The following is a 21932-nucleotide window of genomic DNA, read 5'->3' on the forward strand; positions in this document are numbered from 1 at the left end:
ACCTGTTTTTGTAAATTATTTGCAAGGTAAGTTAGGGATACTTTTTCAGGTTTGTTGTGTTTGTGTTTGTTTTCAAATTACATCCAGTAGTCTGTTGAGCATTTCTCATACTCAGCTAGTCCTACACTCGTCGCTCTGTGCACCTGGTTGAGTTCCATCAGGCCACTCCCTGCCTCTCGTCTCGGCAGGTACATTTTTTTTTTTTTTTTTTTTTTTTTGTATACAAGATCGAGGCTCGTGAAAGAGCTAACATTAATCACACAAAAAGACAAACCAACACACAAAACACAAAAAACAAGGGGAGCGGCAGACAAGATGGGGAGAGAGGGGGAAGGACACAAAAGAGAGGGGGAAGAGGGGGAAGGACACAAACACAACATTTGAGAGCAGGGACATCGGGAGGACTTGGGGGGAGGTGGGAGAGGAATAAAACATATGAACACTGCAAGGACTCTGGGGTGAATTACCGGGGGTAGAAAAGATCAAGGTTTTCGATGGGGGAAGATAAGAGATGGTGGTGAAAAGCTGTTTCAAAGACCTGGAGGGAGGAGTGGGATTGAAGGGAGTGGGGGAGTTTGTTCCAGAGGCGGGAGAAAAGGGGAATGAAAGAGTGAAGGTGAGCAGAGAGCCTAGACTTTGGCAGTTTAACCATAAGAGGGTTGCAGGCAGATCTTGTGCGACCTGAAGGAATATTGGGGGGACAGAGCACAGAGAGAGCTGGGGGAGCAAGGCCGGAGAGGAGTCGGTAGAAGACAGAAAGACCACCAACCTGCCTGCGGTGAGTGAGTGAAAGGCCCTCGGTGTTGACTACATCGCAGGAGATTCCAATGATTCTGAAAGCTTTGGCCTCAACAGCGTGAAGCCGAGCAAGGTGTGAGGCAGGAGCACCAGCCCAGAGGGGAGAACAGTATTCCATTGAGCTGCGGATGAAAGCCTTGTATGTGGTGAGGAGCTCAGGTGTGCCAAGGAAGGACTTCGCACGACGGAGGATGCCCAGTCGGCGACTGGCTTTGGAGGCCAGCTTGGAAATGTGGTTTTCCCAAGAAAGATCATGGCAGATAGTGAGACCCAAAAGCTTGAGCGACAGAACTTCTTGGAGAGGATTGTTGAGAAAGTAGATGGGAGGGTTGTCCAGTCGGTCCTTTCGGAGAGACATTGTAAGAGTGTGAGATTTGTCAGGATTGAAAGACATGTTCCACTTGTTTGACCAGTCTGTGATTTTGTCCAGGTCTGCAGAGAGTGAGGAGGCTGCAGACTGCTGATCTGAGGGATGAGGAATGGAGCGACAGAGAGTAGAGTCGTCAGCAAAGAGATAGAGAGGATTTTCAAGAGAGTCAGAGAGATCATTGATGAAGACCAGAAAGAGCACAGGGCCCAGAACACTACCTTGGGGAACTCCAGCCTGAACAGGAAGAGGAGATGAGAGAAACCCATTCAGGGCCACACGTTGACTACGACCAGAGAGGAAGTCCGCCAGCCATGCGTGGAGATTTCCATGGATACCAAAGGAGGAGAGTTTGGTGAGCAGAGCAGGGTGCCAGACCGTATCGAAGGCACGTGAAATGTCAAGGGAGACAGCTCTAATTTCCTGTTTGGCGTTGAGGACCTCCATCCATTGTTGAGAAAGCAGAAGCAGCATGTCCAGAGTAGAGTGACCAGGTCTGAAACCAAATTGATGATCAGAGATCAAGCCATTGGAGAAGAGGAAAGATTTAATATCTGAAGCAATGATGGATTCCATGACTTTGCTGATAATTGGGAGAAGGCTGATTGGTCTGTAGTTGCTGGGATCTGTTTTTGCACCTTTTTTGTGCAAAGCGGTGATGTTGGCTGATTTCCAAGCAGATGGCAGATGATCTTAACCAAAAAGTGGGTGAAGAGAACAGAAAGAGGGAGTGAAAGAGCAGAAGAACATGATTTTAGGACCGGTGGGCTGATGCCGTCAGGACCAGTTGCAGAATCAGAGTCGAGGGTTGACAGAAACTTTTCCACCTTGTCAGGAGGAAAGGACACAGAGTCCAGGAGCAGCTGGGTACGACTGGGTACGGTGGGTACAGAGAGGGATGGGTTTGGGACACAAGATTTAGAGGCAAACACAGATTTGAGGCATTCAGCTTTTTCACGTGCGGAGTCAGCCGTTAAGCCGTTTGAGGTGAGGGAGGGGATGGAGGGGGAACAAACACCAGAAACAGATTTGACCAGACGCCACCAGGATTTGGAAGAGGGAGACAGATAAGAGAGTTCGGTCTTGAGAATGGTGAGATATTGTTTCCTGGCTCTCCTGAGGGTGGACACACACTTGTTTCGGGCTTTGTGAAAGGAAATGAGATTTCCTTCCGTTGGATTTGCTTTCCAGGAGACGAAAGCAAGTTATTTCAGGGCAACAGCCTCACCACAAGATTCCGTGTACCATGGACGGGAGGAAGGGTATGACAACTGAAGACGAGATGGTATAAATCTGTGCATGAGAGAGAGCAATTTACTTTGAAAGAATTCCCAGGATGAGTTGATGTCAGAGGCGGTAGAGATGGGAGACCAGTCCAGATGATTGATGGCTGCTTGAAGACCGTGCCAGTTGGCCTGAGTGAAATGCCAGACTCGTCGACGCTGAGGAGGCTCTCTGAGAATGGTCAGAGAGATGTCCACTTTGACAAGCACATGATCAGATGAGCCGATTGGAGCAGAAGAAGAGCAGCAGACATTTTCAGGGAAGTTTGTCATAACCAAATCCAGAAGAGAAGATGCTCCGTTGACTGAGATCCGGGTCGGGAAATTGACAGATTGTGTCAGTCCCAGTGAGTCGCAGAAGTCCTTTGCTGAAGGGCCATGGCTGGTGAGAGAGGTACCCACACCCAGCCAACTGGCATGGTGACAATTGAAATCACCACATATGAGGAAGAGAGAGTTGGGATGGGTAGATAGAAGTTGGTCCATATTATCAGACAGTGAGATGTAGATGGAGTCATCGCTGTTTGGTGGACGGTACAACACACACATGAACAAAAGGTGGGAGCGAAGGGGAAGCCATAGCCAAAGGTATTCCTGGGGGTGAGGTGGAGAGAGGGCAGTGGAGGGCGAGTGAGGAAGAGAGTTTTTTATAAAGATAGCAACCCCACCTCCAGGACGAGGCTCAGGTCTATCATACCGGAGGAGGGAGTAACCTGGGAGAGATACCAAGGCATCAGAGACATCATGAAGGAGGAAAGTTTCTGTTAAGCAGATCACATCTGGTTTGTCAGAAGCAACCTGTATGGAGAGGTCAGTCAAGTTTGAGCGAAGGCCCCGGATGTTTGAGGTCCATACCGTTAATGAAGAGGAAGGGGGAGCATCGGGTCCAGAACAGGGGGGGGGAGGGGTAGGGTAAGATGTGGAAGAGGAGGAAGAGGTAGGGAGAGCTGTTGAAGGTGTGTCAGAGATTTCAGAGATTTCAGAATAGCTTGGAGAAAGGGAAGAATGGGGCAGACAAAAGGTTTGATGGAGATTGGGTGAGGCACAGTGAGGTGTTATTTGAGGAGGGGGAAGAGCGAGGCAGAAGGTTTGGGGAGATGAAGGTGAAAGTTGGAAGGGGGAAGAAGCAGGGAGGATGCTTTGAGGGGGAGGGGTGAGAGGGGAGTCTAGGAGGGGAGGAGCGAGGGAGAGTCTCGGAGGGGAGGGGTGTGGGGGGAGTTTAGGAGGGAGGGGAGGGAAGGGGCAAGGGGGGAGATTTGAAAGGGATGTGTGATGGGGAGGATTTGGAGGGGAGGGGTGAGATTGGATTTTGAAAAGTGTACGATTCATGGGAAACGAACATTTTTTGCAAAATGAGTGAGACCTTCGAGCCAAAAATACGTTTGAGGACACTGGAGGAGGGGTGGAGTTCTGGATAGTTTAGGGAATGTAGAAAGGAGGAACTGTAAGAGATGGTATTATATATATTTTTTGGAATGAATAGATTTGGTGAGCAAGACGAAAGCATCCTTTTGTAGGAAAAGAAGAAAAGGGTGTTATAATATATGAGAGAAAATAGTTGTTCAGGGGAGAGATTATACATTTCTAACCGCGTGATCGCGAACGAAGAACGAACGAACAAAAAGAACAACAAATAAACGAATAAGACCTGGGAAGGAAATATTTTTTGGGGTTTTTTTTTTTTTTTTTTTTGTGAGTACAGATATTAAACAAGGAGGTACGGGGTGAACGACTGGTACGAAACAGAGAACGAAAATAATTTCAGCGCATGCGACGAATCGCTGAGAGAAAAACAAAACCACAAGGTCGGAGACGGTACGGTAGTCTAAGCCTACGAGTACTAGGCCGCAGAATACTCGATACCATTAACCGACGATTGTGTATACATGTACGAAAAATTAGCACCGAAAATTTTCCAAAAGATACGCTATAGGTACACACACCGAAAGATAGATACAGTCTCGACAAAAACACGATTGTGATAGATCACTTAGCTTCGAGAGCGTGAGCGCATGGAGCAGCTTCGAAAAGACGTGACCTCCCATTCTCAGGATGCACTGGTTTTAGTGAAACATTTTGTGGATGGTAAGGAGTTTTCTTTTTTGATGATCTAACTTGTTGATTTCTGATTGGGCCAAGTTTATTAATCTGCAGCTATGTTGGAACACTGGTACTGCTTTGGTCATTTTCGGATTTTGACTTTGTGGACGGATTTGGACGAAACTTGGTGGACAGGTTGTGTGTGACAAGGTTACCTCCGCCACCAAAGGTGGATGGAGGTTGTGTTTTCACCCGTCTGTCAGTTTGTAAACAAAATATCTCAAAAAGGTGTGGACGGATTCGGACGAAATTTGGCAGAGATGTATTGTTTGTGACGAGGACAAAATGATTTGATTTTGGTGAAGATCCGGATTCGGATCCAGCTACTAGACATTTGAAGCGATTCTTCACCATTACATAGCAGGATATCTCAAAAAGTTATGGACGGATTTGGACAAAACTTGGTGGACAGGTTGCGTGTGAGACAAGGAAGAATCGGTTAGATTTTGGTGAATATCTGGATCCGGCTCGTATAATTTTAAAAGTGCTTCTTCACCATTGGGAGATGGGGACAAAAACGATACAAAGCAGGATATCTCAAAAAGTTGTGGACGGATGATTTAGATTAAATGCGATTCTGCGTTGTGATTTTCCGGTCAAGTCTGGGATACAAAACGTAAACTGTTCACCTGGCGGAGGTATGCTCTCTACTGAGTGCCGTTCTAGTTTATGGGTTCGATTTTGTTTCTTGGGGAGAGGTATGTTTTCAGGATCAGCTTCGTTCTACATAAGTATTCTTTGGTGATCGTTTTGCACATTTGTTTGTGACATATTTGGTGGCCCTATTCTACTCCAAGGTATTTGTGTGATGCTTCGTTTTCCAACTGCTGTATTGTTGTTTCAAGATCTTTTTTTATGTTGTCTGTTTTTCTGGTTTACCTTGTACAAATGTGCACCTGGTGCACTTGCCTAGTCCAAATTCCATTTGAATGTCCTAGGAAAACTGTTCCTAGCTTTAGTTGTTCTGTCAATTTTTTGTCATTTGGCGAGAAGAGCTTCGTCTGTTGGTTGTTGGGGTGTATCCATGTCCTTGTTCATTGATGAGGTTATTTGGTGGGTCCAGAGCCAGACAAAACAGAAGGGGGAAAGACTGTTTCTGGTATTTTCACATCTGGTATTTCCATATTCCCTTTTGAGTGCTGTTAAGTGTAAATGTGGTATTCCAGAGCTCCACTGCTTTCTCAATCAGTTTGATTATTTGGGGATTGATTTTGTATATTTGCATGCATTTTATCATCCACGAAAGTGGGACACGATCAAAAGCTTTCTTATATTCCATCCAGGTGGTGGACAATTTAGTTCTTCACATTTTACAATTTTCAAGTTCGGCCTTGTTCAGTTGTAGGTGATCAATTGTTCCATAACACCCGCTCTTACATCCCTTTTGTTCTGCCACTACACCTCCTTGCTGTGTTAGATGATGGTACATAATTTCTGTGATTATTCCTGTCAGCAGGTTGTATGTAGTTGGTAGGTATGTTTGTAGGTGTTTGTAGGGTAGTTGGGTTTCCTCCGATTTTGGGATGAGAAAGGTGTTTCCTTCAATGAGCCACTCCTCCACAGCCTTTTCCTCTTGGATCAGTTCGTTAAATGTCATGGCATAGTGATTGTGAAGAGAATCCAGTTGTTTTAGCCAAAAAGTTGGAATTCCATCTGGGCCTGGGCTTTTGAAGTTTGGCATTTTCTGAAGTTGTTATATATTTTCTCTTCAATATAATCAATGGGGGCATATTCCTCGAGATGTTGCTTCTTCTTTTCCAAGTTTGGGATCCATTCTGCTTCCCTGTTATGTTCTTTTCAATCTTCAAAAATTCCTTTCCAGAATTTTTCCAGTTTTTCTTTTTCAGGGCGAGTTGACGTATTCCGCTTGTGTTGCCCCAATTCATGGTAAAATCTCTTTGTGTTACATTCAAACATGTGGTTTTGTTTTCTCCTGTTGTTTCCTTCTTTATCGTTTTTTTATCTTCCTTACTATCATTTCTATTTTCAGTTTGTTTTCAGCACCCAAGCACTCAAGAACTTTGTCTTCGATTTTTTTGTTTTATATTATTTGGATTCTTTGTTAGTTATTTTTTTTCTTGCATACATAATCAAGGCGTGTGTAAGAGCGAGCATAATGAAGAAGAAAACGTGCACACGCACATAAAACATGCAATGAAGGGAGCGGGAGGCAAGAGGGGGAGAGAGGGAAGTACACAAGCACAACAACAGAAGAGAACAGGAACGCTGGTATATCTGTGGAAGGGGGTGCGCTGGGGGAGGAAGGAGGGGTACACGGTACAAAGCAAATGAACACTTCTAGGAATTTCAGGAAAGAAGTTGGGGATTGAAAGAGGCGGATTTGGGGTGTTTTAACGGGGGTAGAAAGATCAAGGTTTTGGATGGGGGAAGATAAGAGATGGTGGTGAACAGCTGTTTTAAAGACCTGGAGGGAGGAGTGGGACTGAAGAGTGACGGAGTTTGTTCCAGAGGCGGGAGAAAAGAGGAATGAAACAGTGAAGGTGAGCAGAGTCTTGATTTTGGCAGTTTAACCATAAGAGGGTTGCTGGCAGATCTTGTGCGACCTGTAGGAATATTTGGGGGACAGATCACAGACAGAACAGGGGGAGCAACGTCGGAGAGAAGTTGGTAGAAGACAGAAAGACCACCTACCTGCCTGCGGTGAGAGCAAGAAAGGCCCTCACAATGGGCTTCATTGCGGGAGATTCCAATGATTTTGAATGCTTTGGTTTCAACCGCGTGAAGCTGAGCTCGGTGTGAGGCAGGAACACCAGCCCAGAAGGGAGAGCAGTATTTCATTGAGATGCGGATGAAAGCTTCAGGGCTTCATTCCATTCAGGGCCACACATTGACTGTGACCAGAAAGGAAGTCTGCAAGCCATGCGTGGAGGTTTCCATGGATACAATACGAGGAGAGTTTGGTGAGCAGAGCGGGGTGCCAGACCGTATCGAAGGCACGTGATATGTCAAGGGAGACAGCTCCGATTTCCTGTTTGACATTTAGGACCTCCATCCATTGTTGAGACAGCAGAAGCAGCATGTCCAGAGTAGAGTGACCTGGTCTGAATCCAAATTGATGATCAGAGATCAAGCCATTGGCGAAGAGGAAGGATTTGATATCAGAAGCAATGATGGATTCCATGACTTTGCTGATAATTGGGAGCAGGCTGATTGGTCTGTAGTTGGAAGGATCTGTTTTTGCACCTTTTTGTGTAAAGCGGTGATGTTGGCTGATTTCCAAGATTTCCAAGGCAGATGACCTTGAGCAAAAGAGAGGGTGAAGAGAACAGAGACAAGGTGAGATAGAGCGACAGAGCAGGATTTTAGGACCCGTGGGCTGATGCCGTCTGGTCCAGTTGCAGAATCAGAGTAATTGATTTTGGAAGTTTCACTAGAAGGGGGTTGCCAGGAGACCTTGTAGGTCTTGCAAAAATATTGGGAGGGGGTGCGGGGGAGAGGAACAGAGCACAGCCAGAACAGGGGGTGCAAGGTCGGAAAGAAGTCAGTCGAATTCTGCTTCTGAGTCTGTTTTGGAGCATATTTTGAATGCGTCCAAAGAATGTTGGCCCTTCTTTGTGTTATGCTCTCTTATTGTGCGTTTTACTCAGTATTTCCCTTATTGTGGTATTCCTTATTTTGTCCAGCCTAGTTACTCCCATTATTTTTCTGAGGCATACCATATCAAAAACAAGGAGTCGACAGTCATCTTCTTGCTTTAATGTCCAAGTTTCTGACCCACACATCAAAATTGTGAGAACCAGGACTCTATACAGTTTAACTTTGGCGTCACATTGGATGTCTTTTGCTGTCGACAGGCAGGCGTATAACACGATAAAACTTCGGATACATCAAGGAGGCATTTATAGTCTGACCTGTAAGACTCGATCCTGATGAACTCCCAGGAAATCAAATGCATGAGGCAAAAACCGATGACGCAACTTCCGGAGCAGCACGCCAAGCAGTGCTAGTGACATTTGGTACACACTTTCCCAAGTAGGGTTGGCCTGCATGCACACATGCGCACACACTCCTGAGTGAGCTGTACAAAGGCATTTAAGGTCACAGGAAAAAAAAAAAGATGCAGAGAAATAATCAAATAAATACATTTCCATACACAAACTAAGAGAATCCTCGTTTTCCTGATAAAATGTGTTTTTGACACTTTTAAAGCTCTTAGAACCACTTTGATCTGATGTACCATACTCTGTGATCTGATGGACATCATAACATGTTCGATCAAGTCAATGAAAGGATCTGACCATGCATGATATTGTCACGCGGCCGCCTTTGATTAAAATCAGGCGGTCACGGAAGCCGATCGCGAAGGCCTTAGCCCCTGAGTGGAAAACTCAATGGCGGACTCCGGGACCAAAAAGCTACACCAAAGCGCACGGGATGGAGGGGGGTGCGAGACCCCTGCAGTCTTACCGATTAAATTGATCACACGGAAACTGCATTCAAGAATATATACAGAAAATACAAGGGTTTATTGCAAGGATGGTGGGACAGGAAAAGCACGCGCCGGTAATAAATATCCTAATCGGGACGTCCCCACACGACAGATTTTGGATACGAGACGAGGGAATATGAATTAAGGAAAAGAACACATCATGTAATTGTGAACTGTGGTGTGAGCTTATCTGTCCGTCGTCTTGTATTGTTTGCCGTCCAACACGGCTCCATTCAGCGTCCCAAGCGGCCCTCTCCGACCGCCTCCGAGCACCACCAGGCCTCGCTCCAAGTGCCACAAGGCCTCGCTCCAAGCACCACGAGGTCCCACAGCAGGAAAAGCACCGCACATCCAACACAGGCCAGCGGCTCCAAGCGAGGTCGATCTTCACACACGATTGGCCTGCCACGTCCCAGTCAGCTCTCCCGAAGCAAACGTGCAAGAAGCAAGCGAACTCACTCGGGCTATGACTCGACTCAACTCGGGCTGCGCAAGACAAAGGGCCGGATGTGCCCTCTTTTTAACTCTCGTTCGGCACGCCCTTAAATAACCTTGCGGTGGTGACGTCAGCCTTGGCATGCTACCAATCACAGGACCGTAGCGTGGTGATAGCACGTAGCGTGTAGCTGGTGATAGCGCGTGGCACTCGATGTGGTTAGGCCTGTCGGAGGTGTAATTGGCGGCGGCCATCATCGGCGGTGCCCCGGCCTGGTTTCCTTGCCTGTTCGTCTTTCAAAATCACTGTCAGGGAGGGGAATCATTTAATGTTGCACTAAGGAGATCCTAACTAAGTGTCTAAGTGGTTGCGGTGCCATAAGGGACAAAGGTTTGGCTACCAGGTGTGGACACACAGGGGCTTTATTCTTTAATCCCTACGCTACTTATCACTCGAACATCCTGGTATGCTCACAAGTATACTCTTACCCAACAAAACGCCTAAACACACAGAAATTACAGGTCAGATTCCTTATCGCGACAGACAAAGCACGTTACCTACACAGATCTATCTGGCTCTACATATCACTACCCCACCCGACATAATATTATAACATGTTAGATCAGGTCATTGAAATGATCAGACCGTTTTAAGATTTCTGTGTGGAATAAGCTAAGATTTAGTATTTTTTCAGGTTTTTTTTTGTTGTATTCCACTACAAACCAAAGAAATACAAATGTGGATACCAAAATATATTTTAATTTCAACTATTTTCTAGAAGAAATGGTGCATTATTTGAAAAAAGGTGCAAGGGTGCTAATATTTTCAGCCACAACTGCGCGCGCGCACGCACGGCAGAGCTCCGTTCCACATTCTGAAATCCATGTTTGCAGATAACAACGAACTAGAGATAAAACCAAACACAGCTTATGTGTTGAGTGAGTCTGGTGAAAATGTAACTTTTCCTCAAAACGTAATTTACAGGTACAACAAATGAAATCTAAAATTTACACTTGCAATGAGATAAGCACATTGCTCTGATGAAATCAAACACTGTAAAGCAGTTTTCTTTCTTTTTTCTTTGTGGCGATATAACACTCATGGAGGAGCTTGTACAAAGAAATGAGATGTTGAAGGAGCTGGGGCTCCCACGTCGATCGGAAGAATGGACGCGACAAAAAGCTGGAATTCATCCGAGTTGCTTTAATCAAACCAAACACTCAGGCACTCTGAAAAGCCCGTTTATCGGGCAGCAATATATATACATATTATCCCGGAGCGTTTGCCCAGGAAAGGCGAGAGGGGGCGTGGCCCAGCGTCCTGGCAAGTTGAGGGCGAGCCTGTCCGGGCGTCCTGGACGAGCCCGGCATGGTGATCGCTCCGCGTCCTTGATAGGTGCAAGGCAAGCCGCTACACACGTCCCCCCAGAATCGACTTGCACCGGCAGGGTCAATTTGAGGGGGGTCCTGATGACCCGGCCGAAGCGACCCCTGGCGGGTCGTGGGAGGGGGTCCGGTGTGGTGGTGGGCGGTCGAGTGGGGGGCACCGTGGACGGGGGGCGGCCTCGCCGCGGCGGAAGGGCCACCCGTGGTGGGTGGTCGACGTCCACGTGCGCCGGCTTGAGGCGGTCCACCGCAATCCGGTCCGACCTGCCGCCGATGTCGATGACGAACGACTTGTCGTCCCGTCGCAGCACCCGGAAGGGCCCGTCGTACGGCGGCCGGAGTGGCCCCCGATGTGCGTCGTGACGCACAAAAACATACTCCGCTGTGCGAAGTGCTGGGGGGACGTAGGACTGGGGGTCACCGTGGTGGGATGTTGGCACGGGGGCAAACCGTCGGGCGGCCTCCTGGAGGTCCGAGCGCAGGTGAGCTGCGGACCAGGGACTGGTAGCGTCGGGCACGAATTCGCCCGGGACGCGTAGCGCCTGGCCATAGACCAGCTCGGCGGTGGATGCCTGGAGGTCCTCCTTGGGGGCCGTGCGGAGGCCCAAAAGGACCCACGGCAGCCAGTCGGCCCAACCGCCGTCTTGAAGGCCGGCCATGAGCGCGGCCTTCATGGAGCGGTGGAATCGCTCGCACAACCCGTTTGTTTGGGGGTGGTAGGCCGTAGTACGGTGGAGCTTGACCCCCAGGTTGCGGGCGACCGCGCCCCACAGCTCGGAGGTGAACTGTGGTCCGCGGTCTGACGATGTCCGCCGGTGCGCCGAAGCGGGCGACCCAGGTGGCGATGAAAGCCTGCGCCACGTCGGCGGTGGTGGTGGAGACGAGGGGAACGGCCTCCGGCCACCTGGTGGTCCTGTCCACCATGGTGAGCAGGTGTGTGAACCCCCGTGACGGGGGGAGGGGGCCCACCAGATCAACGTTGACGTGGTCGAAACGTCGTTCGGGCACGGTGAAAGGTGCCAGCGGGGCCTGGGTGTGTCGGTGGACCTTGGCAGGCCGTGCAGGTGCTGGTCCAATCGCGGACGTCCCGACGAAGGCCGTGCCAGACGAATCGCGCCGACACCAGCTTCTGGGAAGCTTTCCGGCCCGGGTGGGAAAGGCCGTGGAGGGAGGCGAAGATGCGGCGTTGCCAGGTGACGGGCACGATGGGGCGAGGCTGGCCTTGGGAGACGTCGCAGAGCAGGACAGTGTCCGCGAAGGGGATGTCGGCAAGGCGGAGGCCCGTGTCCGCCGCCCGGAGGGCTTGCACCGTGGTGTCGGTGGTTTGGTCCGCCGCCATAAGCACAAAGTCCACGCCCAGGTGGACCGCGTTCGCGGTGGCCCGGGAAAGACAGTCGGCCACGGCGTTGTTTTTGCCGGCGACGTGCCGGATGTCCGTGGTAAACTCCGACACGGCGGAGAGGTGGCGCTGTTGGCGGGTCGATCACGGCTCCGTGACCTTGGCCATGGCGTAAACCAACGGCTTGTGGTCGACGAACGCCGTGAAAGGTCGGCCCTCCAGGAGGTGGCGGAAATGGCGGACGGCCAGGTGTAGACCGAGGAGCTCCCGGTCAAACGTGCTGTATTTGAGCTCGTTCGGCCGGAGCTGCCGGCTGAAAAAAGCGAGTGGCTGCCAAACCCCGTTCACCCATTGCTCATGTACGGCGCCCACCGCATAGTCGGAGGCATCCGTGGTGAGGGCGATGGGAGCGTTGAGCACCGGGTGAGCGAGCAGTGTTGCGTCGGCGAGGGCCCGCTTTGAGCTTTGGAAGGCCGCATCCATTGCTGCGGACCAGGTGATGTCGTGCTTGGCCGGCTTGCCCCGGAGGGCTTCGTCGAGGGGCCGCATGAGTTGAGCAGCGCGGGGCACGAAGCGGTGATAAAAATTCACCATTCCCAGGAATTCCTGCAGGGCCTTTATGGTGTGGGGACGCGGGAACGTGGTGATGGCCTCGACCTTGGTTGGCAGCGGCACGGCCCCGTTCTTGGTGATGTGGTGGCCCAAAAAATCAACGGCCGTCGTGCCGAAGTGGCATTTGGCCGGGTTGACGATGAGGCCGTGCTCACTGAGGCGCCCGAACAGTGTTCGGAGGTGGAGGAGGTGCTCGGCCCGGGATGTGCTGGCGACGAGGATGTCGTCCAGGTAAACGAAAAGGAACGGCAGGTCACGCAGCACGCCGTCCATCAAGCGCTGGAACGCCTGAGCCGCGTTCTTGAGACCAAACGGCATCCGCAAGAATTCGAATAAGCCGAACGGCGTGATGACTGCCGTTTTAGGGACGTCGGCCGCCCTGACAGGTACCTGGTGATATCCCCGTATGAGATCAATTTTCGAAAAAATGACCCGTCCCGCCAGACGGGCAGAGAAGTCTTGGATATGCGGGATCGGGTACCTGTCGGGGGTGGTAGCGTCATTGAGACGGCGGTAGTCGCCACACGGGCGCCATCCACCCCCCGGCTTTGGCACGATGTGCAGTGGCAAGGCCCACGCGCTATCGGAGCGCCGCACGATGCCGAGGTGCTCCAACGCGTCGAATTCGGCCTTCGCCACGGCGAGCTTGGCTGGGTCGAGGCGGCGGGCCCTGGCGTAGACCGGCGGGCCCGTGGTTGGTATGTGGTGCTCGATCCCATACCGTACTGCGACGGCCGAAAACGTCAGCCGCGTGAGGGCCGGGAACTCCGTGAGCAGGCGAGCAAACTCGTTCGCCACCGGGACGGCGCATGCCAGCTCGGTCGGCGCGGAGCTGCTCAATGTGCATACCAGGGAGCTGAAGGTTTCGGCGTTGATTAAACGACGCCGTTGGACGTCCACCAGCAGTCCGTGTGCGCAGAGGAAGTCGGCGCCTAGCAGAGCCATGGGCACGTTTGCGGTTACAAAGGTCCAAGCAAAGCGTTGGCCGCTGAAGCAGAGGGTGACGTTGCGCGGGCCGAAGGTGCGGATGGTCGATCCGTTGGCCGCAACCAAGGAGGGGCCGCAAACCGCGGACTGCCTGCCCTGGTCAGAGGCGGGTATGACGCTCAGTTGGGCGCCGGTGTCGCACAGGAAGCGCCGCCCGGACGCTTTATCCGTGATGAACAGTAAGTTGCCCGTGTGGCCGGCGCTCATGGCTGGTAATGAACGCTGGCCCGGCCGTTTCCCGGCCTGCCGAAGGTGCACGGGGGTCGGCATGTCCGGGCCTTCTGTCCGAACCTGGCATGATAGTAACACCACGCTTGGTCAGGTGGAGGCCCCGGTCGTCGTGCTGGAGGTGGTCGGCTCGGTGTAGCGGCCGCCAATTGCGTCGGCAGTTCGGTCGTCGACGGTGCCGGGTGCTCGGGCGCCATGGGTGTTGCGTCGGATGGCGGTGGGTCCCATGTCGCCGCTGCGATGCGCTGACCTGCGGCGGAGATCTTGTCGGCTTCTCTGGCAAGGGCCCGGGGATCTGTGATCGTCGTGCTTGCCAGGGCGAGGCGTACCGGGTTAGGCAGCTGACGGAGGAACAGCTCCCGGAACAGGAATGCCGTAGAGTGCTCGCCGAGCAGTGAAAGCATGTAGTCCATTCGCTCGGAAGGGCGCGTGTCGCCGAGCTCGGGCAGGTCGAGCAGGCGCCGTGCGCGTTCCGCCGATGGGAGGGCGAAAGCGTCGAGGAGAAGCTTCTTAATCGCGCCGTATTTGTCAGCGGCTGGCGGGCTCTCGAGGAGGCTCAGGGCGCGGGCCGCGGTGGCCGAACCGAGCGCTGCTACCACATGGTGGAAGCGGGTGTCGTCGGCCGTGATGCCTCGCAGGGCGAACAGGGAATCCGCCTGTGCGAACCAAACCGCCGCGTGAGCCTCCCAGAAGGTAGGCAGTTTAAGGGCGACTGCCGTGTCCATGTCGGTAGGTCACCAATGAAGGAGCTGGGGCTCCCACGTCGATCGGAAGAATGGACGCGACAAAAAGCTGGAATTCATCCGAGTTGCTTTAATCAAACCAAACACTCAGGCACTCTGAAAAGCCCGTTTATCGGGCAGCAATATATATACATATTATCCCGGAGCGTTTGCCCAGGAAAGGCGAGAGGGGGCGTGGCCCAGCGTCCTGGCTGCGGCCTGGCAAGTTGAGGGCGAGCCTGCCCGGGCGTCCTGGACGAGCCCGGCATGGTGATCGCTCCGCGTCCTTGATAGGTGCAAGGCGATTGTGAAAACCCAGCGGTAGCCGCTACAATGTCCGTGTATTTTTGGATGAAAGCAAAGTGCATTAGAGGATAAATAAACAGAATAATATTGGATTTGAATCTGGGATACCAGCATCACAAGGCATGCACCCCAATGGGATCACAAAACAGGCAAGTCCGAAACTGCATGCGGCCGAAGGGAATTGCAGGAGGATGGAGGATACACTTCACCAAAGGATGGGCCGAGGGAAGTTAGGTTTGATTTCAAAGTTCATTTGATCGACCCTCTCTCAATTTCTCGTACGAGAGGTGTATTACAAAATTGGTAAATCATCAGATGGGGTTGGGAGGAGGTGTGGGGGAGAGAATGTACTGTCCGGTCCACACAAAGAAGCAGAGGGAAACGTGGGGGTGGGGGAATTTAGCCGTATCTTGCCGCAAACTAAAACATACATACGACTCCATCTTCGGCATATCGACTTACAAGGCCTGTTGAGGAAAGCTGCGATGTGGTGACGTCCCCATCGGTCTTGTAAGTATTGAGCAATGGCAGGCAGATGCATGAGGCTACACCTGCTGCTGTCAGCATGTCTGCTCCCTGCTCCTGGTCAAGTGGAACACAGCACACTCAGGTCCTGAACATCAACCTTCGTTATTTCAATCAAGTAGGCCACGTTTCCTTCTGTCAAATGTGTGACCTCCCCCATGATCAAACTAACCGACTATCATTCCGCAAAATAAATCTGCTAACTCCCAAAGATGGATGGAATTAACGGGACATTATGCTAACTGCCATGGGAAGCAAGGAGAAGCAAGGGGAAGCTGAGGTTTTGGGTGTTAACCCTTAATATCGTTTGCTCCAATGAAGGGTTAACGCCCGAAATATCAGAACGCAGCCATGCCCAGCTCGTTAAGGATACTTCAGAGGATAGGCTTCCATGCTGGGGTGGGAAAGTTGTTTGACCATTGGACAAAGTGCAATGAAGAGGATGCAGATTATGTTATGGAATAATATAATCAAACATGAGTGAAGTTTGTTGATGGAGCTATTATAGTATGTGGGGAAAACAAACTTTTGGGATGACCCTCCTATTGCCACATATCCAATAGTACAAAGCATGGAGAGAGAGCAGAGGGTGCAAGACCAGAAAGGAGGTGGTCGAGGACAAAGACCACCGACCTGTCTGCAATGGCGAAGTGATAGGCCCATCGACTCGGCTTCATCGAGGGAGATTCCAATAATGTTGAAGGCCTTGGTTTCCATGATGTCAAGCTGAACAAGATGTGAGGCAGGGAAGCCAGCCTTGAAGACCATGCCAATCAGCTTGAGTGAAATGGCAGACTTGCTGGCATTGAGGCAGCTTTCAGAATACTTCGAGATATGCTGACTTTCATCACAAGCACATGATTAGATGAATCATTTGGAGCAGAGGAAGAGGAGGAAACATTTGTGGGAACGTTAGTCATCACCAAATCCAAAAGGAGGATTTGCCACTGGGAGAAATTCGGGTTGGAAAGTTCAAAGATTGGGTCAGTCCTATGAAGTCACAGAAGTACTTTGCTGAAGTGCCATGGCTGGTGGGAGAGGTACCAACACCCCACCAAGTTGCATGGTCACAATTGAAATCACCACATACGAGCAAGAGCAAGTTGTTGTTATTGTATAGCCCCGGACAGTTCTCTCAAACAACACCGCGGCACGGAGACAGCTGATCGATCTCGCAGGAGCGACCCAGAGATCCCCCACCTTCACAAAGTCAGGGCCACGACAGAGAAAGAGAAAGAGAAAGAGAAAGAGAAAGAGAGAAGAGAAAGAGAAGAGAAAGAGAAAGAGAAAGAAAGAGAGAGAAAGAGAGAGAAAGAGAGAGAAAGAGAGAGAAAGAGAGAGAAAGAGAGAGAAAGAGAGAGAAAGAGAAAGAGAAAGAGAAAGAGAAAGAGAAAGAGAAAGAGAGAGAGAGAGAGAGAGAGAGAGAGAGAGAGAGAGACAAGAGGGAAAGGGCCGGTCCATGGAGATCGATCAGCACACTGACCATGACCGCACTGTCCTGATGAATCTGGGCAGCAGAGAATGGGGAACATTTAGCCCCCGACTTGCGTTGAGGGATGTTGAGGGATTCAACCACCAAGAAGAGGCGTCCCCGATAGTTGTGGAAGAGAGAGAGAGAGAGCTGGGATGAATGGTTAAAAGTTTGCCCATGTTGTTTGAGATGTAGATGGAGTCGTCACTGTTTGGAGGACGGTATAACACAGATGAACAGGTGAGAGCGGAGGAGAGGCTGTAGCCAGAGGTACTCCTGGGGTTTGGGAGATGCGAGAGCAGTTCAGGGGCAGTGTGAAACCGAGTTCTTGATGTAAAGTGCAACTCCACCGCCAGGGAGTGGTTCAGACCTATCAAATCGGAGGAGACAATAACTGGGAAGAGACACCAAGGAGTCGGAGCACATCTTTGGGAGGAAAGATTCTGTGATGTCTGGTTTATCGGCACAAGCCTGCTTTGAGAGATCTTTCAGATGAAAACAGAGACCTCGGATGTTTGAGGTGCACACAGTTAGAGATAGTAGGAGGCTTTGGGAGGGTTCAGGATGGAGGTGGGGGGGGGAGAGGTTTTGCCTGGGTAAGGTGAGGCTTTGGGGGGTGTGGGAGGAGTGTGCGGGGGAAGATTTGAGAGTGTGGGGTGAAAGTGAAGGTTTAAGTGGGTGGAGAGGGTGGAAGGTATGTGGGGTGAAAGTGAAGGTTTAAGTGGGTGGAGAGGGTGGAAGGTGTGTGGGGTGAAAGTGAAGGTTTAAGTGGGTGGAGAGGGTGCTAAGTGGGTGGAGAGGGTGGAAGGCGTGTGGGGTGAAAGTGAAGGTTTAAGTGGGTGGAGAGGGTGGAAGGCGTGTGGGGTGAAAGTGAAGGTTTAAGTGGGTGGAGAGGGTGGAAAGTATGTGGGGTGAAAGTGAAGGTTTAAGTGGGTGGAGAGGGTGGAAGGCGTGTGGGGTGAAAGTGAAGGTTTAAGTGGGTGGAGAGGGTGGAAGGTGTGTGGGGTGAAAGTGAAGGTTTCAGTGGGTGGAGAGGGTGGAAGGTGTGTGGGGTGAAAGTGAAGGTTTAAGTGGGTGGAGAGGGTGGAAGGTGTGTGGGGTGAAAGTGAAGGTTTAAGTGGGTGGGGGAAGGTTTGAGTGTGTGGGGAAAGGTTTGAGTGTGTGGGGAAAGGTTTGAGTGTGTGGGGAAAGGATTGAGTGTGTGGGGAAAGGTTTGAGTGTGTGGGGAAAGGTTTGAGTGTGTGGAGAAAGGATTGAGTGTGTGGGGAAAGGTTTGAGTGTGTGGGGAAAGGTTTGAGTGTGTGGGGAAAGGTTTGAGTGTGTGGGGAAAGGTTTGAGTGTGTGGGGAAAGGTTTGAGTGTGTGGGGAAAGGTTTGAGTGTGTGGGGGAAGGTTTAAGTGTGTGGAGGAAGGTTTAAGTGTGGAGGAAGGTTTAAGTGTGTGGAGGAAGGTTTAAGTGTGTGGGGAAAGGTTTAAGTGCGTGGGGGAAGGTTTGAGTGTGTGGGGAAATGTTTGAGTGTGTGGGGAAAGGTTTGAGTGTGTGGGGGAAGGTTTAAGTTTGTGGAGGAAGGTTTAAGTGTGTGGAGGAAGGTTTAAGTTTGTGGAGGAAGGTTTAAGTTTGTGGAGGAAGGTTTAAGTGTGTGGAGGAAGGTTTAAGTTTGTGGAGGAAGGTTTAAGTTTGTGGAGGAAGGTTTAAGTGTGTGGGGAAAGGTTTAAGTGTGTGGGGGAAGGTTTGAGTGTGGGGTGCATAAGAGAGTTTGAGTGTGGGGGAAGGTTTGGTTGTGGGGTGCATGAGAGAGTTTGAGTGTGTGGGGTGCAAGTGAAGGTTTAAAGTGAGTGGAGAGGGGGAAAGTGTGTGGGGTGTGTGGGGTGCAGGGAATGTTTGAGTGCATGGGGGAAGGTTTGAGTGTGTGGGGGAAGGTTTGAGTGTGGGGTGCATGAGTGTGTGGGAAGGTGAGAGTGAGTGAGAGTTTGAGTGTGTGGGGGAAGGTTTGAGTGTGGGGTGCATGAGAGAGTTTGAGTGTGTGGGGGAAGGTTTGAGTGTGGGGTGCATGGGAGAGTTTGAGTGTGTGGGGGAAGGTTTGGGTGTGCGGTGCATGAGAGAGTTTGAGTGTGTGGGGGAAGGTTTGGGTGTGGGGTGCATGAGAGAGTTTGAGTGTGTGGGGGAAGGTTTGAGTGTGGGGTGCATGAGAGAGTTTGAGTGTGTGGGGGAAGGTTTGAGTGTGGGGTGCATGAGAGAGTTTGAGTGTGTGGGGGAAGGTTTGAGTGTGGGGTGCATGAGAGAGTTTGAGTGTGTGGGGGAAGGTTTGAGTGTGGGGTGCATGGGAGAGTTTGAGTGTGTGGGGGAAGGTTTGGGTGTGGGGTGCATGAGAGAGTTTGAGTGTGTGGGGTGCAAGTGAAGGTTTAAAGTGAGTGGGGAGGGGGGAAGTGTGTGGGGTGTGTGGGGTTTGGGTAATGTTTGAGTGTGTGGGGACACTTCTCAAATTATAGTATGATGATGCACATTACATTCCTGCGGTGGAGACAGGGAACGAAAAGTGTTTAGTTACCTGTGAGGAGGCCGCGACTGTAAGGAACAAATCCAGCGCAGACAACGAGAAGTTCAGCTGCACTCTGTGTGCGAGTGCACATTCCAACGCTCCCAGCAGAGAGTGTAAAAGCCCCGAGTCCCGTACCACGCCCAACCCCCTGGATCGTGCTTCCTCCCCATCAGATTGAACATTACAAATAGCCTGCACGAGGCGCAGCGAAGCCACACAGACCTGTAGGGAAGATCGTGAAAAGAGAAAAAAAGAAAAAAAGAAAAAAAAAAGGAGCCGCATCACACAGATGGACAGAGATGTTGAGTGAGACAGAAGGGTGCAACATAAACAAATTTCGTCCGGTCAAGTTAAACAAACAGCTCCCCCTCGTACCCCAGTAGGGTCATCGGGAGTAGGATTTGCATGATGTTCAGTTTCCATGGCTTCGTCAGAGTCGTCTTTGCTCGCCTTCGCCGAACTGCTGGGCCCCAATCCCCTGAGTTCATGCTGAAGCCGGGAAACATGGCGTTGAGCCACCGAACAGGCGAGACGTAACAAAGCAGGCAAGCAAGGGAGATCCAATCCTGAAAGATAAAAGAAACAAGGTGGGAAAATAAAAAACAGTGAGATGTGCTAAAAGCTTGTTTTATTCTACATTAGCAAAGGTTCCCAGCGTTACCATCCCTCCTTCCCATCCCACCTCCACACGTTCCCCTCCTCACACAAAGTTACCCGGGATCTAACGCACATCCATTGGACTACCACAATTAAGCACATATTTAGAGACAAACGTTTATTTATCAAGTTGCAAAATATTGAACAGAATATCAACAAATTTGAACATATTGTTGTGATGATTTTAGGTAAACTAGATTGAATGTTTTCCCATCAAGGGCCAGAACATGTATACAGATCAAAATTGCTCGTTTGCAGGGTCTAACTATGGAGAAGTCAGCGAACGTGGCAAAGTTTTTATATACAAACTCGTCCTTCACCTTTGAGAGTTATGTCGTGAGATGAGCAGTAACATTACCTTTAAATGTATGTGTTGGTTGTGTTTGTAGTATTTTCAGTTTTTGAATAGTCATTCATAAGCGCATTTGAGAGTCATGTGACTGACTCCTTTGCCGCTCTTACCGATCATTGTAACGTCCTAATTAAGTTATTTTTCACATCTGAGACCACATTTGACGATCGCAGCTCACCATCTCACGAATTGTATACGGTTGTGGACAAAAATATTGGCACCGTCGCGCTTTTTTCAAATAATGCACCATTTCTTCCAGAAAATTGTTAAAATTAAAAAATATTTTGGTATCCACAAATGTATTTCTTTGGTTTGCAGTGGAACAAAACAAACAAAGCTGAAAAAAACACAATCTTAGCTTATTCCACACAGAAATCCTAAAATGGCCCAGACAATATAATTGGCACCTTTTAGAAGTTGTCAGAAATAATTTGATTTCAAGCAGGTGATTCTCATTTACTTTGGAATTGAACTCACCTGTGGTGAGTTGCAGGTGCCTGCAATATAAATATCATTCATAAAACCAGTTTGAAAGAGAAAAGGAGACATTCTGCTGTTTTGTGTCACTGTGTGCTCCGCAATGAGAATGGAGAAAAGAAAGAAAACCAGAGAATTGTCTGAGGAGGTCAGACAAGATTGTAGCCAATCATGTACAATCTCAAGGCGACAAGTCCATCTCCAGAGACCTTGATGTTCCTGTGTCCACCGTACGCAATGTTATCAGGAAGTTTAAGGCCCATGGCACTGTAGCCAACCTCGCTGGACGTGGCCGCAAGAGAAAACCTGATCGAAGATTGCAGTGAAGGATTGTTCGAATGGTGGAGAAAGCACCTCAATCAACTGCCAAACATATTCAAGCTGACCCTCCGACACAAGGTACGACAGTTTCAACTCACACCATCAATCACCAACTCAATGAAAGGGGGTTCTATGGTAGGAGACGCAGGACTGAGAGAGCCACAAGAAAGCCCAATTGGAGTTTGCCAAAACACACCTGAACAAGCCAAAATCGTTCTGGGAGAATTTCCTGTGGACAGATGAGACCAAATTAGAGCTTTTTGGTAAAGCACATCATCTCGATGCTTACAGAAAACAAAATGAAGCCTTCAAAGAAAAGAACACCTTCCCTACAGTCAAACATGGAGGAGGTTCAGTGATGTTTTGGGGCTGCTGTGTTACCTCTAGCACTGGGTACCTTGAATGTGCGCATGGCATCATGAAATCGGGAGATTACAAAGGCATTTTGGAGTGCAATGTTCAACCCAGTGTCAGAAAGCTGTGTCTCCATCGAAGGTCATGGGTCTTGCAGCAGGACAATGACAGCAAACACACATCAAAAAGCACACAGGAATGGTTCAAGACAAAATGCTGGACT

General features: G+C 50.2%; 1 protein-coding gene across 1 annotated transcript in view; it reads right to left on the reverse strand.

Annotated features, from left to right (window-relative positions):
• Positions 1-21932, reverse strand: part of LOC144888590 (nucleoporin NUP188-like) — a 55513-nt gene that overhangs the window by 4677 nt on the left and 28904 nt on the right. Inside the window, exons 8-11 of the mRNA XM_078767042.1 lie at positions 19924-20114; positions 19558-19770; positions 15476-15595; positions 8421-8552 (exon numbers count right to left, since the gene is read on the reverse strand). Coding sequence (XP_078623168.1) covers positions 8421-8552; positions 15476-15595; positions 19558-19770; positions 19924-20114 — 656 coding nt within the window. The remainder of the gene's footprint in view (positions 1-8420; positions 8553-15475; positions 15596-19557; positions 19771-19923; positions 20115-21932) is intronic.

This window comes from Myxine glutinosa, chromosome 13 (genome assembly GCF_964187855.1).
Source record: "Myxine glutinosa chromosome 13, kmMyxGlut1.1, whole genome shotgun sequence".
NCBI classification, from domain to species: Eukaryota; Metazoa; Chordata; class Myxini; order Myxiniformes; family Myxinidae; genus Myxine; species Myxine glutinosa.